The 15,000-nt window shown below is 39.9% G+C and overlaps 3 protein-coding genes across 3 annotated transcripts in view; 2 read left to right on the top strand and 1 right to left on the bottom strand.

Moving 5' to 3' along the window:
* Positions 1 to 3,373, top strand: part of plaat1l (phospholipase A and acyltransferase 1-like) — a 4,214-nt gene extending 841 nt beyond the window's left edge. The window contains exons 2-5 of the mRNA XM_005950261.3: positions 2,308 to 2,437; positions 2,893 to 2,981; positions 3,053 to 3,217; positions 3,302 to 3,373. Coding sequence (XP_005950323.1) covers positions 2,308 to 2,437; positions 2,893 to 2,981; positions 3,053 to 3,217; positions 3,302 to 3,367 — 450 coding nt within the window. The 3' untranslated portion in view covers positions 3,368 to 3,373. The remainder of the gene's footprint in view (positions 1 to 2,307; positions 2,438 to 2,892; positions 2,982 to 3,052; positions 3,218 to 3,301) is intronic.
* Positions 3,374 to 4,069: 696 nt separating this feature from the next.
* Positions 4,070 to 9,451, bottom strand: ephx2 (epoxide hydrolase 2, cytoplasmic). Its single transcript, XM_005950260.2, has 18 exons — positions 9,199 to 9,451; positions 8,400 to 8,478; positions 8,158 to 8,320; positions 7,605 to 7,795; positions 7,388 to 7,510; positions 7,196 to 7,267; positions 7,016 to 7,111; positions 6,659 to 6,737; positions 6,347 to 6,381; positions 6,235 to 6,261; positions 6,076 to 6,161; positions 5,887 to 5,998; positions 5,735 to 5,809; positions 5,583 to 5,625; positions 5,381 to 5,483; positions 5,003 to 5,072; positions 4,664 to 4,744; positions 4,070 to 4,577 (listed from the first exon to the last, which is right to left on the bottom strand). Exons 1-18 carry the CDS (start codon positions 9,300 to 9,302, stop codon positions 4,431 to 4,433), a joined length of 1,686 nt encoding a protein of 561 aa, XP_005950322.1. The 5' UTR covers positions 9,303 to 9,451; the 3' UTR covers positions 4,070 to 4,430.
* Positions 9,452 to 13,100: 3,649 nt separating this feature from the next.
* The window catches only part of LOC102290601, a 9,410-nt gene continuing 7,510 nt past the window's right edge, over positions 13,101 to 15,000 (top strand). The window contains exons 1-2 of the mRNA XM_042215162.1: positions 13,101 to 13,222; positions 14,834 to 14,895. The gene's annotated coding sequence lies outside the window, so the exon portion shown is untranslated. The remainder of the gene's footprint in view (positions 13,223 to 14,833; positions 14,896 to 15,000) is intronic.

Genomic DNA, 15,000 nt, shown 5'->3' with positions numbered 1-15,000 from the left:
TCGTGGTTGATTATAATAACTTTGTAGCTTGGTGTAAGCACTTTAATTCATCTGAAAGAGCACTAAATGGACTATTAGGCATTTTGAATGAAAGAAAATCTCATGAAGTAGCTTCTGAATTCACTTCAGAAGTATTTAATAATAATAATAATGATAATAATGGATTGGATTTATATAGCGCTTTTCAAGGCACTCAAAGCGCTTTACAATGCCACTATTGTATGTAAACATGTGACTTCCCGAAGCCACCCAAGTCTCCATAGCCTGTCTTTGGTACTGTTTTCCAACTCAAAATGTACAAAAACTGCTCATTACTAGATCAGCAGATCATGCATTAATGGTTAAGAATAGTATTGCGGCTATTTCTTAGAACTGTTTTTTTTTCTTGAATGGTTTTCTCTTATCTTTTCCGTTCCACCTTGGTGAAAATGTTGCATCTTCTACGCCCCCACAGTTGAGTTTTTCCATAAATTGAAAGTAAAAAAGCTCAGTGTCAATCAGACCCTTTACCACTTAAGTCCAGAGTGAAATAACAAGACCAGATTCAGATAAACATTTGAGCACATTCACAAATCATGTTTTTCTGTAGCGTTGGTTGAACTTCTAGGACAATTGTGAAATTTCTAAGTAGCTACTCATCATGCTGCCCAGGCGAAAAATCTATATGAGTTTAATGTCCAAATATCTCTACTTCTACATGATAATTTGGCACAAATCTTTAGCTTAAATGGTTGAATCACAGATGAATTAATTCCAGGTTCTGGATGGTCTACCTTGAAGTTTGGAACATATTATATTCATAGTCCCTGTAGAGGTTTCAAAGTTTAGTCATCTACACATTAGACTAACAAGCGATCCAGAGAGATCCTTGCTTAGATTCCAGGAGGAGACACAAAACCCTTTGATGGTCCGTCAGGAAGGGCATCTGGCATAAGAATCTGTGGAGCTACCTGCCATGGTGAGACCATGTTATTAAGGGAGCAGCTGGAAGCCTTTCTTTTTCTGCCTTCTTCCTCTTTTATATTCATGGTCCCTGTGGGATAAACTATTAGGAGTTTGATGAATGTCTGATTTTTGATTGAGAGCTATATTTTCAGAGTGTATTATATGACCAAATGCCTGGAATAAAGGAGACAGACTAATGACCCTCATCCCTGCTTCAGAAGGACTTTGTTCTTAGTGCAATTTAACATCAAGTATCTCCCCCACTGTTCCCATGTTAGCCTCCAGATGTTGGACCACGAGTTTGCTAGTTAACTTTCTTTCTTTCCTACTAACAATCATAAACCCACATTCTTTTTAAATGCCGGCAGTCTTTTGGTTTGTTATATTTATCAATGTTTTTGCTGTGAAATCTACGTAGAATTTACAGCATAGTCTAATTCGGATGGCCGTTACCAACATGTATACCAGTATGACCTGTGTTGATGGTGATTCTTAGTTACATTTGTAGTGAGGTGGACGACAGGTTCCAGCGCAGGCTACAGTGCAAGTTACCTACATCTAAAATGCTTAAGTCAAAGGCAGATTGACTTCTTTCAGGTTCTTGAACATATTCATCTCTCTCCTGAAGAAGACTCTCACCTGAGGGTTAATGTTTATTTTGGCCTTACTAGGGTAAAAAAGGCAAGACTATCTAGTGGTTGACATGTCAGTATCCTATGAGCATTTCTCAGCCAGCTCTAATTCTGACACTTCTAGCTTTAAGATGGCGAGAACCAAAATGCTCAACTTGAGGCTTCACAATCTGATGGGCGATTTCAAAGTGGTTATATCCAGCTTTTATTTACACACTATGGTTGGATTCATACTAACACCTCTAGCTGCAGACCTGATGGCATGGTTAAGCATTAACATCATAAAATTTGCTCTCAGTTTTTCATACCTGAGAAGTATAGATATTTAAGATGAATAGTAACAAAGGCAGAAGAAGTATACTTGCTCGACGGTAATATAGCACACAAGTGCTTGTGGTTTCGCCGCCTGTACTCGCTTCAGGTTTTCTTGTGGTTTAAAAGAAAAAAAATCCCCTTTCTGGCACAACTGACTGAATACTGACAAAGCCAAAAAAGCAGTGCAGATCCAGTGATGAAGACTGTGCTTTTGCCAGTGTCTGTTTATATTTTAGATGATAGAAGTTTAGTCCTTGCCTGTGGAGACGAGGACTATTTTTGAAGTGAGTTTGATTCGGCCTGATCCAGAGTCGAGTTAAGGAGAACCACAGGGTGATTGTTTGTGGTAACTTTATGATTTTTACCGCTTTCTCTCTTTTTTTTTTTCTTCTGTTTGTTTTTTATTTTTATAAAGAAAAATTCCCACCCAAAGTTGTTCCCGGGGGACATTGTGGAGTATCCCAGGAACAAATACTTCTCTCATTTCGGAGTGTACTATGGAGAAAGGGACGGAGTTCCATACGTCGCTCACCTAACGTGTCGAGGTTGGTGACACTTTTTAAGGTTTTACTTCTCCACAGACAAGTGAAAAAAGTCTGCCAGAGCAGGAATAATTTCTCGAATTTTGGTTAAAAGAAATACAATTATTTTATAGAAAAGAGTGTTAAACAATGAAAATCAGCAAGAGGTTATTATGTTAGTCTCAAATTCTGCAAAAATGTAAAAACTGTCTATGAGAAATTTTTCATCTTTGAAAGATGGACATGATGTGAGAACGCAGGATTTATGCTTTATATGTGATGATATCTACTGAGAAGAGATGGACGACATGTACACCTACAAGAATCTGCTCAGTTTTCTATATAACACAGAAAAAAAAGGTTTCCTATCAGCTCATGTAACAAAGATCATAATATGACAGATAAACTTTATTTTTCTTGATCCTTCCTCTGGAAATCTGCCTCTTAAAATAATTTGATTTCTTGTCTTTGTCTGTCAGATTCAGACACCAAACTGCTGCTGTACGGCCGAGCTCTCAGGTCAGAGGTCAAACTGGACCCTCTGGAGCTTTTGGGGAAGAAATACAAGGTAGCATGAGTGGTTTAAACATACATGATGAGTTTGTTAAAGACAGCGACTTCAAGTGTGTTTTAAAACAGGTCAACAACATGCTGGATGACACGCACCCTCCGCGGGACTTCCACGGTGTGGTGAAGCCCGCCATCGAGGACATGATGGGCCGCGAGGTGACCTTTGACATCCTGTTTCACAACAGTGAGCATCAGGCGACACTTTTTAGATACGGAGTGAAGAAGTCTGAACAGGTGAGCCAAGAGAAGAGCGCCACCTTCTGTTTATTTGCTGTGAAGCATGCTTAAAGGTGGTGTGTTTGTGTGTGCATGCTGCAGATTGATGAGATCTACGAGTATATCATGCCAGCCTGGAAGAAACTGTTCAAGGAGAAACAGCTGTAAACCAGGTGTGCGCTCATCTTCACCACCAGGGGGTGCTGTTCTTCTCTGAATCAGCTGCATGAAGTTTGGAGGAAGTTTAAAAAGAATCCTTCTCCTCAGTTCCTACCCTTACCTTAGTCCCTTTTTACACCTCCTCCCCTTCTCTCTTGTGTCACCCTTTCTTCCATTCTACTTCTCCTTATTCCTCGCATTCTCCCTTTTTTCTGTCATCATTCCTTCCCTTCTTTTTTACTTACTTTCCCACCACCTTTCCTTGTTATCATATCCTCACTTCTATTTCTTTACATTTCTTCCTTCCTGTTTCCTTATTCTTCCCCTACCCCTTCCTTCATGCCATCATTTCTTCATTTATCCCATCCCTTAATTCCTTCCTTTCCTTCATATTACCTCCTTACTTCCTTATTCACCTCCTTTCCATTATCCTTATGTCCCTCATTCATTTCCTTTCTAAACCCCTCCCCCCACCCATTAGTTTTGTTCTTGATTTCCTGAAGAATTATCATTATTTGTATTTGTAATTTTTTTTACTAATATTATATTATTTGTTAAATGTGTTTATGTATATGCACTGATTTTTAAAATCTCAATTTCATTTACAGGAAAAAAAAAGAAGTACTTGTGCAAGAAAAAAAAAGCAATTACCAAACTGAAACCAAAGCAAAAAAAAAACAACAACAACCATAAAACAGATACATTAGGATGTTAAGATGACCTTAGAAGTGTTTAATAATGGCACTTTCGTTCTCAGAAATAAAGAGAAAATGTTCATGCTGTTTCATTAAAATGATGAGATTTTATACATTTTGTTAAAATATAATCTTTATCTTGAACTGTGATATTTCTTATTTTTGTTACTTGTAGTACAGTTTTTCCCTGTTTTAGCAGAACATTTTCCTCCCTGTTGGTTGCACATCAGTTTCTGTCTGAATACATTTTTCATGGGAGGCTCATTCACTCTTAAAACTGCCTGTGAGTGTCTAAGTTGTTCTAAATAAACTTTTATGTGCCACATTAAAAAAATCTTGTTAGAATCCTTCCTTCCTTCCTTCCTTCCTTCCTTCCTTCACAGTTTGGGAGCCACAGTACCACCTTCAGTCTTCTTGTGCGCCTCTTTAAGCCAGGATATCAGGATTTTGTTGGTCTCTGCCGGCTTTTCCATCTGTGTCCAGTGTCCACACTCTTCGATGTGTCCCCTGGTCAGGTTTGGCATCTTCAGTTAATAAATAACAAATATCAGATTAACTTCCAATAACCATTGATTGCTCATATGACTGTGTCAGTGCTTTTGTTTCTTACCGAGTCCTCCATGCCCTTGGTAAAGGACGGCAGCAGTACGGGGTCTTTACCCGCCGTTAGCATCATTGTTGGCATTAGCAGCTAAAACACGCAAACATCTGACTGTGAATCAGAAAGCTTGATAACAAGATGTGACTGCCAAGTCAACAAGTCTGATTTATCCTTCATTATATCAATAAAGTATTCTGATTCTGATCTGATTATGATTATGATTCCAGAGGTGCCTCCTGCTGGTCAGAATGCAGGTTTAAAGCAATTTTGCATTTGCTTCAATATTGGGACCCCAAAGTTACAGCTTTAATTTACAGCCTGTATTACATTTGTGACACTGCACCAAACCTTCTCAAAGGGCCGGGAACACATCCACTTCCAGTTTGCATCACTATTTCGATACCAGTTCAAGGGCCCCCTGTAAAATAAAGCCCAAAGGTTACTCAGTGATTCTCCACAGAACTGGATAATTTAACTGACTGTTCAGGAATATTTGCTTATGACATCAAATTTCTTCACCTCTTCAGCAGTCTACAATTTGCAAAATACTCATTTTAGTGCCACAAACATAAAAGCAGGAACTGCAGGATGTAATTAAAATGCAAATTTTAACAAAAAGCTGTGTAAGAATCACCCACAGTGGATGCTTTCATGTAATAAACATAAATATTATTTGTTGGCGAGCACACAGAAACACAATCTACAGGAAGCTGGAAAATCTGCAACCTGAAGCCTCTTTCTTTGTACTGGCTGACGTAGTACTGCAGGTCGGCTTCTGTCAGCATGGAGCTCCTGGGAATCTGCTCCGGCAGACCCACAAACAGGCCACCTGTGATAAAACGCACACACACAGCATGAGATCTGTGAATAAAGATTTAAAAATCTTCAGCATTCACAGCAAACACTGATAACCAGCAGGAAACGTCACCTCGAGCGCACACTCCTGCGGTGCTGAGAGGGGGACGACCCTTCTGTGGTACAGAGAAAAACATTCATCACGTGTGGGTGATTTTTCCACCTGTTTAGCTCTGAAACTGCACACTGCAATGCTGGGTGTGTGTGTACATTCGATCCACGCACCGCTTCACTACTGCTGGAAAAGAAAATCTTGAACGTCCTCTCCAAATCTTTCTCCAGCTCGGCCTCCGCCACACCCTGAAACACAAACCCCGCTTATGAAGCTGCAGTTTTTCTGTGACAGAAACAAACATTAATATATATATAACACTTACTGGTGTTTGGAAGTAGACCTGATAGTCGAATATTGGAATAGCCTTCAGTCTCTCGAAAGCAGGAACCAAAGGATTCAACTTGAACATTGGGGTGTTCAACGATGCCACAGCCCTTCACGCACATGGAAAAGCACTTTAACTTCACTGTACAGGCTCTGGGGGACTGTGTGTGTCTGTGTGTGTGTTTACCTGATTCTCTCGGGATAGAAGCGGGCCATGGCCCACACCAGGGAGCCACCCCAGTCATGACCCACCAGGGTGACCTGTGGTATGGACTGGAACAGGGGACCATAAGCTTTTGTGTAAACTTTAGTTATCATGCTATTCAATGACAGTGTTGACACTCACCATTTTATCCAAAAATACGACTAACTCCTGAAAAAAGAGAGAAAAATATGATTCAGAAAAACATTTTAAAACAACACTAAATCTGTAGATTTAATATTTTTGTAATGTGTACCTTACAAAGCTCCTCATGAGAATATTCCTCTATGTCTGTGAGAGTCAATACGGCAGGAATTACACCAACACTGAGCTGACTCCACACAAAGACTGTATATAAAGGATGGTTGTAGCTTCTCTGATGTCACACACTGGTAAAAGTGTGGTAGTTAAGCCTCAAGCTGAGCATTTTAGGTCTTTTGATCCTGGGCATTAAGGGCTAGGGGAAGTGACATATCCCTGCTGTTCATTATAAAGAATTTATACTGGGAAGCTACATACATCTTTTAAGTACAGTCTATATTTTCAGTCTTTCAGTATTTCAACCTACCAGGGGGCGCTGTGGACTCTCCATATCCTTTCATGTCCAGAGCTAAAACCCTGAATCCTGCTGCAGCCAAGGCTGGGATCTAGCACAGGGGTGAGAGGGTTGTTTAATGATCATGGCTTTTATTTCAGGATTATTGCAGGATTAAAAGAACCAAAACACCACCAACAACAAGTAAATATAACTGCAAACTTAAATAAATCAGAACAAAGACTTGAATTAAATGGAAAACAAGACAAACTATAAATATAAGAAGGGATATCTCTCACTCTTAGTGTATCTCATCTCAAACACCCTCTGAATACACTTTGGAAGGTGACTATTTCGTGCGTTCCAACATATCCAATGGAAACAGGTTACCTGGTACCTCCAGGAGTACCAGCTCTCCGGGAAACCGTGACACAGTAGCACCGGTGGACCGGAGCCCATTTCCACATAATGAGTCCTCACACCAGGCTGGAAAAGACAGCCAGCAGCATTTCAGCTCTGTGTTGTGTTTTCATAATTCAACAGGTTGCTGGCACTGATAGATATTAATACTTTTATGGTGATGTAGCCGTGGGACACTTCATCAGGGCTGCAGGCTGGTGGGGGGCTCACTGTTCCAACAGCCTGGAGATTCAAACGTATACAAATGTTATTAATGTAATCATTTTCTTTGTTGTAGTTAGATCTAAATGTGAGGGTCTTTAAACCCACTGCATCAGAGAAGATACTCAGAGTGACACAAACCTGAAAGCCAGTAAATTCAGACAGTTTCTCCAGAGCAGCATCCAGATTTTCCACCAAGACGGCCTTCATCCCTGCTCCCTCTGCGGCTTTTACACCCTCAACATCAGCATCCAGCCACAACGCCTGAATAGAGACAGATGACTCATAACATCTGATATACAAGAATTTAATCTCAGTGATGCTGCATATTTATTGTCTACATCACGAAACCCTCTACCTGTTTGGGTGTCACCCCCAGGCGCTGCAGGGCAGAGCTGAACATGGCGGGCTCAGGGACCCTGTGACCCAAGTGGCAGGACTGGAGGACCAGGTCAAAATGGCCTCCCAGCAGAGAGAGAAGGCGACCTGTGCCATCTCCAGCCGCTCTGTCATCTACCCAGTGATTGGCCAGCACAGCTGTCAGTAACCCTTTAGATCAGAGGTTGACGTAAAGATTAGACATCATTGGTAGTGACCTACTTTTTTCCCACAATGCATTTAAACAAGCAGGTAGCAGTGACAGTGACAATGTTCACTTTACGCAGATATCGTGCTGGAATAAAGGTGACGTAGACTGTCTCCTTCAAAGATGAGGGACACAGGAATTCAGAACAGAAATATTTTGCAGTGAGAGAAATTAAACAAGGTTTTTCAACCAGATCTGAATTTTTTTCTACTTATTTCTTTATGCAGAGGAAGCCAATGTGGACGTGGCTTAAACCTGCTTTCTTTCAACTCCTCTGGCTCCAACTCCTCTGTAAGTTTGCTTCTTTAAAGAGTGTTGTGTGTACCGCTGCGTCGCAGGCCAGCAGCTGTCTTCAGCACAGCTGCTTGGACGTCCATCATTGCCTCTGTGAGTTTGTCTAGCAGGCCTTTAACTGACCAATCAGACGGCAGAGTCACACTCCTGTCCCGGGCTTCCTGCACACACTCGGCCTCCAAAGCTGGGATCATCTGCACACAGACACACAGCTGTACATCAGTGAAATAGCAACAAAAGGCATGAAGTGAAACTGTAAATGTCTTCGCCCACCTGTGTAAGTGTCATGGCTCCTCTCTCAGCCTGCCTCAGGGCGCCGTCGTCTTTGGACTCCAAACTGGAGAGAAAACCTCTGAGAAACAGAGCACAAAACCTCAGATTAATGCGGTGATTAGAAACTGAGAGGGGCGAGCCTTGGTGGTTTTTATCTATAACACTCAGCTCTCAGGCAAATGTTTACTGAACTCTTAGATCAGGTCTGAGATGAAACAGAATCAGCTAGAAGTGCCTGCAAAGAGCAAAGACTTTGAGGAAGTTATACGTTTTTGCAAGTCAGAATAAAAGTTACACAATCGAACGAAAAGGCAGAGATGTTAATTTAACAGACTGGACCTGAGTCCAGTCTGTTAAATTACTGAGAGGTAATCCAGAAAATCCCTGCTGTAAGTATTTCTGAGACCTCTATCTCATCAACATGATCAATACTTGATTTCAAAATGTTATGGACACAACTTTTGTGTTGTTGCTGTCTAAAATTAACATTGTTATTAACAAAAAGTTGCCAAGTATGTTCACATATTTTTGGCCATGTAGTAGCTTACGTGCACCTGCTCATTTCCAGCAGTTAAGTCAAATATTTCTTTGCTGTTGTAATAATTATCCAGCTTGAAGCGCAGATCTGATATCCACACTCACTCACACTGTAAATAAACAATCAGAAATTCGTGCAGCAGCTGCGTATTTTATTGGCTTTTTTGTTTTGTTTTTTAATATAATCAAATATAAACACAAAGCGGTCTCCATACGACACATCTGTGCGGTTCAGAGATGTTACAAAACGGTCACTGCTTACCCCGGTAGGTTGTGCAACTCTTCCAGCTTTTTAAAAATGGCAGCATGTCTGGCAGAGACGGCGACTCCCCAGAAGTTGAACAGGATGGCTTTCTTATCAGCCATCTCTCGATCGGTTCTTTTTGCTTTCTCCAAACGGTATTCAGGATCTCTGCTGCTGCTGCTGCTGCACCCGTGTACAGGGTAAACTTTGCCCTAATAGACTCACTGCGAGTCCACCCACTTACCCAGTGAGCTCACACTTAACTGAAAAACAGCGGCGAGACCAGACATGCACGTGACTTCTCGCAACAAACCAAAATTTTTGTTGAAACCAGTTCCACGAATAAAAGACCAAACATGTCCTCTTTATGTTTAATAATGATAATAAAAAGTACGTTAAACAACAATTTAAAAAAACTATTCAAAACTTTTTAGCGTCTGTGTGACAATGATCTACAAATGAAACATTTCTTTTAAAGTTGTAAAATGCTACTATCATACATATTATTATTATTATTATTATTATGTTTTAAAGGCAGTGACTACATGATACTACTCTGTAGCTTCATCGCTTCAAGTCGGTGTTTCTACTTTACAAGTTTTGAGCAGCTGTTAACATAGTTGACTCATATTTGCAACGTGTCAGGAAGAGTTTTTTTTAGCATTCTTCTATAAATATGAAACATTTTCATGAAACATTGACAAAATATAAATCTAATTAAACCAAACAAAATAAAAAGCAGCAAGTAAAGAAGGAAACATCAGACACAGCAAATCACACCAATAATGAAATGAGATGAACAAATTATTTAAATGGACAAATGTTAATTAAAAATAAGAATGTTGTTGGGCGTCACTTTCCTTCTGCTACACAGACATATTTATGTACTGTTGTCGTCAAACAGGAAGAGATGAATCTGTGCTGTTTTGGTCCAGTTTGTGCTCACAGTCATCTGATTAGAAAACAAGAAAAAAAAACAGATTAATTTAGAAGTCAGAGTTGAAAACAAGCAAACAGTGAAAATATATATATGTATACACACAAATGCATGGATCAACCGGAACACATACATATTAGAATAATTTAGAATAAAATCTTCAACACCAAGTGTTCTTCTGAAGTTCTCAGGTTTATCCATACTCAATACTGATGGACACGGTACTGCATGGGGAAGCTGTTCTTTCCTGCTGGGCACTGACAGAAAATAAGTGATATTAAAATTATAATGTAATTCATGGTACAATTAGTTTTAGTTTTCTTAAAATCTGAGTGATAATGAGATTAATGATTGTACTTTAGTAACTAAACTGGCCTCAAATGAACTTAGGTGGAGGTTTTAAGTAAATACACAGGGGGCGGTCTTAGCCTGTTTGGTGCCCTGGGCGAACAGATGCTGATCCGGCCAGCCAGAGAATCCCGCGCCGCCCCCACCACGATGCCGCCCTGGGCAACTGCCCGTGTCGCCCATATCAAAAACCGCTACTGTAAATACAATATATGTCAATACAATGTTAAGATTAACATTAATGAGGAAAATATCAGACAATCAAATGTGTTGTCTTTTGGAAAGTTGGTACATAATGTACATATGGCAGTCTAAATTGTGGATTTGGTGCAGATAATTGTACAGAAAAACATCAAAAACATTATTTCATTCCCACCTATCACAGCCATTCTGGTGTTCCTTCTCAAAGTTTTCAAATTTACCCATAGACGTCTCACTTCTCATGGAGACACAGATTCCTGGAGGGGTGATTTTTTCCTGGTGGTCTGATAGAAACACACACTTTGCCTTAAAATACATGTTCTTGGCGAAATACATTTAGATGAAGATAGAAGTCTTCCATTAAAAAATAAATACATGTGCTATTTTAGTATTTTCAGTGGTGATCCTCGTGGTAGTAAACTGATACACTTGGTTGGTAAACATCAGAAAAGGAGAAATCTGTTTTCCTGGTCCAATGGTCATATCTAGTGTACTCTACATGTTTAATGTCAGTGAGACTTTTTACACAGATAAATAAAGGCCAAAAACTGATTGCAACTTCTACTTTGTGACATTCATGAGGGATATATGTGAAATAAAATTGGATGACAGATTAAGGAACAACAACTCATTCATGACAATTTAAATACTGAAAATCCTTTTTTAATCAAACACTGTAAATCACTCTCTGCCGCAGGGCTATCAGACAGACAGACAGACAAAAGAAAAAAAACATGCTTCTTTCATTTTTGTTTCATATGCTTTATTTGCTTTATAAATGTTTTGCTTTTGTCTTTTCCTTTGTAGATGGTCTGACTCAGCAAATATCTGAGTGGCAGTTTGAGATTTCTCCTTTAGCCAGGCAACTCACAGTTCCACACCAGGTGGAGGCAGGACAACAACTACTGTTATGCCTCAATGAATACGGGCTCGGGGATGAGGGGAGACTAGAAAAGAAAAAGGCAAACAAAGCAAGTGTGAAACTCAAGGTTTTTAGTAAAAAGGACTCAACTCAAAGAAATGGCTACACTGCTATTTCAACTAAACAAAAGTCATCCACAAACTAAAATACCCTAAGGAAAGACAAAAGAAATGGTTTACCAAATTAAAGGTACACTTCTGCTGCCAGCAGATACCTGCTACTCACCAGCAGCTCAAAGAAAACACCAAGTTTTAACATATGCAGATTACGCCACTAAATCTCACCACCAAAGACTGGTCCACACACTGACTGAGCAGTGATTCACTAGCTTAAATACGTGATTAGGAATCTTTCTGTACTTTTAGGTGCTACCTTATTATCAAAAGGGTTGCAATAGCAATTGATCTACATACACGTTTGACCTGACACAGAAGACTTTCACTCTAATCAATATAACAATAGCAACACATATGATGGCTTCTACACCTGTCAAGGCAGCTTTGCAGCAGACAGGAGTTGGATTCAAAATAAAGGGCCCATAAGCTTAAAAGCAACTTTATTGCTGAGGTTTAACATAATACAAACTAAAGCAGAACAGAAACAAAATATCCAAAACTTTTATTCTTCTTGGGAAACAGACAATGTAGCAGGACACAGCCACAAGAAAAAACATGACAAAAGATGAGTGGCAACTGAGCGAATACACACAAAAACAGAATAACAACAACATAAGACAGGAAATAAATAACACTGAGACCAGGACTAAGACTTAAATGAACGAGTCTGACACAGAGAAAGAAAACAAAACACACAAGACTGAGGGGACAGAATGGGAACACAAGAGGGGGTTAACCTAAAGATTTAGAAACCGAGAACTAAAGACATGAAACCACAACACCAAAGGTATCCGGAAATAATAAGACATGAAGACACTAAGAAATAACAGAGATATTAACATATAATCAAAACAGAATACAAAACTATAAAACAAAGATGATCAAAGAAAACTCAAAACATCCCTAAAGCTCAAAGACACAGGGACCATGGCAACACTAACATGATGTTTTAATAAGAAATATTAAGTTTTCATCTAAAATCTGTTTTACTGGACTTAACGTAAAATATTTTTAAAAGTGTAATTTTAGACTTGATTCATCTTAAATACTTCTGAAATGATAAGTTCATTTTTAAAGCACTTAAAGTGTACCATGTTGTTTGTTTCTTTTGTACAGGTTTTTTTTTTCAATAATCAAAAGAAGAAAAAATCTATATAAAAACGTACATAGAAACTATTATTTGAAGTAGTATAGTATATTGGTGCATTGTGTACACTGCTCGGTAAACATAAGAGGACTATGTCTGTGAAGGTTCTCAGTCATCCAGGTCATCGTAGTTTAAGGAGCTTGGAAAGAAAAGTGTCTGGACTTAAGAGGACTAGTTTTGACGTCTTCTGGTCCAATGGCGGCATCCAGTGGACCCTCCAGGCATTAAGAGTTCCGCTTTTTACAGGATGCGTTCTTATGAAAACTGGGAGTAACGACATGACTGGCGGCATTTTTCCTAAAGTCGCCAACGCGTGGACACACGCAGAAAATAAAACCGTCTGTGTGATATCTGAACACAGTGCCATACAGGTAAGATTCATCAAGAAGAGCTGGGCGGTTTTTAAAATGTAGAAACTTTATTGCTGTTTCCATATGAGATATGCAGGCAAAGGAATGACAGGCTCACACTTTTGGGCTTTCCCACTGCAAAAACACTGAGGCTAACAGCTGTGGAGGAAAGTTTTCCTGATGCCGTTGCACAGACTCGCAAGATGCGGTTTGTGTTTTTGTAGGTGACCTGATGGTAAAGAAACCAAAAATTTTGTTCTTGGCTGAACTGTAACTTATTACAGAGAACATGAATTAATGAATCGTGTTCACATGTTCAGATATTATCTACCTCCACGCCCTTTTTTAAATTAGGGTTATATATGGCAAAGGCCAAATAACCCACTTCTATTTTTGTTTACCTTGTCAAGAAACGCCCATATAAACACGCCTACAAGGCATTCGCTTTTTTCCGGTTCGCGCCAAAATCATTCACGCTCATAAACCCGCGGCAGACTGTGGCGCACGGTGGACAGCAAACGGAAGGCAGGCAGGAGTTTGTAAAGAGGTTGTCCAAAGTTGTTTGGTCGAAAAAGTTGGCGGCAGGTGCTGCTGAACTTCAAAACATCTTCATCCTGCAACATCTGGACTCACAACTCGTCTTGCCGTTCTTGTCTTGTTTACGGAACACCCACAGCTGACAGAAACAGCCGGAAAACACGGGCCGGATTACCGGATTACGGTGCTAGACGGATTTGTGAGTAGAAGCGAGAGGAAAGAATTAAAATAAGGAAAAACTTTTGTATCTGTTGTTGTGGGGGAGACTTTTTTGTTTTTTAAATGGCAGGAAAAGGCTCTTTATTAGAACAGTTTGTTTTTGTAAATGAGGTTAATGAGAGAGCAAAAACACAGAGTTTTCAAATTTGGACTGAATGTGTGCTGGATTTTGTTGGGCTTTTTGGGATTTGGAGCATTTGACAAATTGTGCAGTTTTTAAAAAAAAGCATTTTATTTAGATTAGCTGGCGTTCGGGCAACATGTTGCTGCGGGTGTTAGCACTGTGGGGCAGCGCTGTTACCCCACAGCAAGATGGTCCTGGGTTCAAATCTGTGACTTGAAAATTCATGTGTGGAGTTTGTATTTTTGTAGTGGATTTATATTGGTGATTCCATAGGTGTGAAGTTGAGTGCAAATGGTTGTCTTTCTCTGGGTGTCAAACAAGCAACCTGTCCATGGTGTACCTCACCTGTCACCCCATGGACTGAACTGTGACCTGGATAAGTGGAAGGAAATTGATGCTTGTGGTTGATTTGCATTGTTCCTCCTCCATCCAAGGTTCATTTAAAGGATGAACTCTCCTTTCCAGTACTTTGGCACAAGATTCCCACAGTGGGTTTCCAATAACCTGTTCTCCAGTTTTGGTTATCCTAGGTAAATTGTAGCCTGTTGTTCTAATGTGATGGGAGTGGCGCCCAGTGTGGTTCTCTGCTGCTGCCACAGTGTCTACTACAATTAAGTTGCAATCTTCCAAACCATGCTTTGCCTTAGAGAGGTTAAACACGACTCTCTCCATGCACTTGCCCAGCATTGATGTTAAAGCAACACATCTGTAATCAGCTGTATGTTTAACTTTCTTTCTTTTTCTTTTTTTAGACAGAACGGTGCAGAGTGCACCCAGAGTCCAGCAGAGTGCAGAAGGCACTGGAAAAAATCAAGTAAGGGCCTATTCCAACTCAGTAGCACAGGTCTTCAGCACATAATCAGCTGACACTGTTTTCTGACCATGAGGTTTAGACCTTGCCAAGCATCATGAAAATTAC

Source organism: Haplochromis burtoni, unplaced genomic scaffold (assembly GCF_018398535.1).
Source record: "Haplochromis burtoni strain Fernald_Lab_line unplaced genomic scaffold, NCSU_Asbu1 Contig_666, whole genome shotgun sequence".
NCBI lineage: Eukaryota > Metazoa > Chordata > Actinopteri > Cichliformes > Cichlidae > Haplochromis > Haplochromis burtoni.
The sequence above is the reverse complement of the archived record's forward strand: the minus strand, read 5'-3'. Positions and strand labels throughout refer to the sequence as shown.

Bases quoted from the DNA above. Each gene is read 5' to 3' on its own strand.
- ephx2 (XM_005950260.2), bottom strand. From the start codon at position 9,302: ATGGCTGATAAGAAAGCCATCCTGTTCAACTTCTGGGGAGTCGCCGTC. The intron at 8,479-9,198 runs GTAAGCAGTGAC...TCTGTTTCTCAG, and splicing joins GAGTTGCACAACCTACCGGG to AGGTTTTCTCTCCAGTTTGG. The intron at 7,511-7,604 runs GTAGAGGGTTTC...GTCTCTATTCAG, and splicing joins TGGGGGTGACACCCAAACAG to GCGTTGTGGCTGGATGCTGA.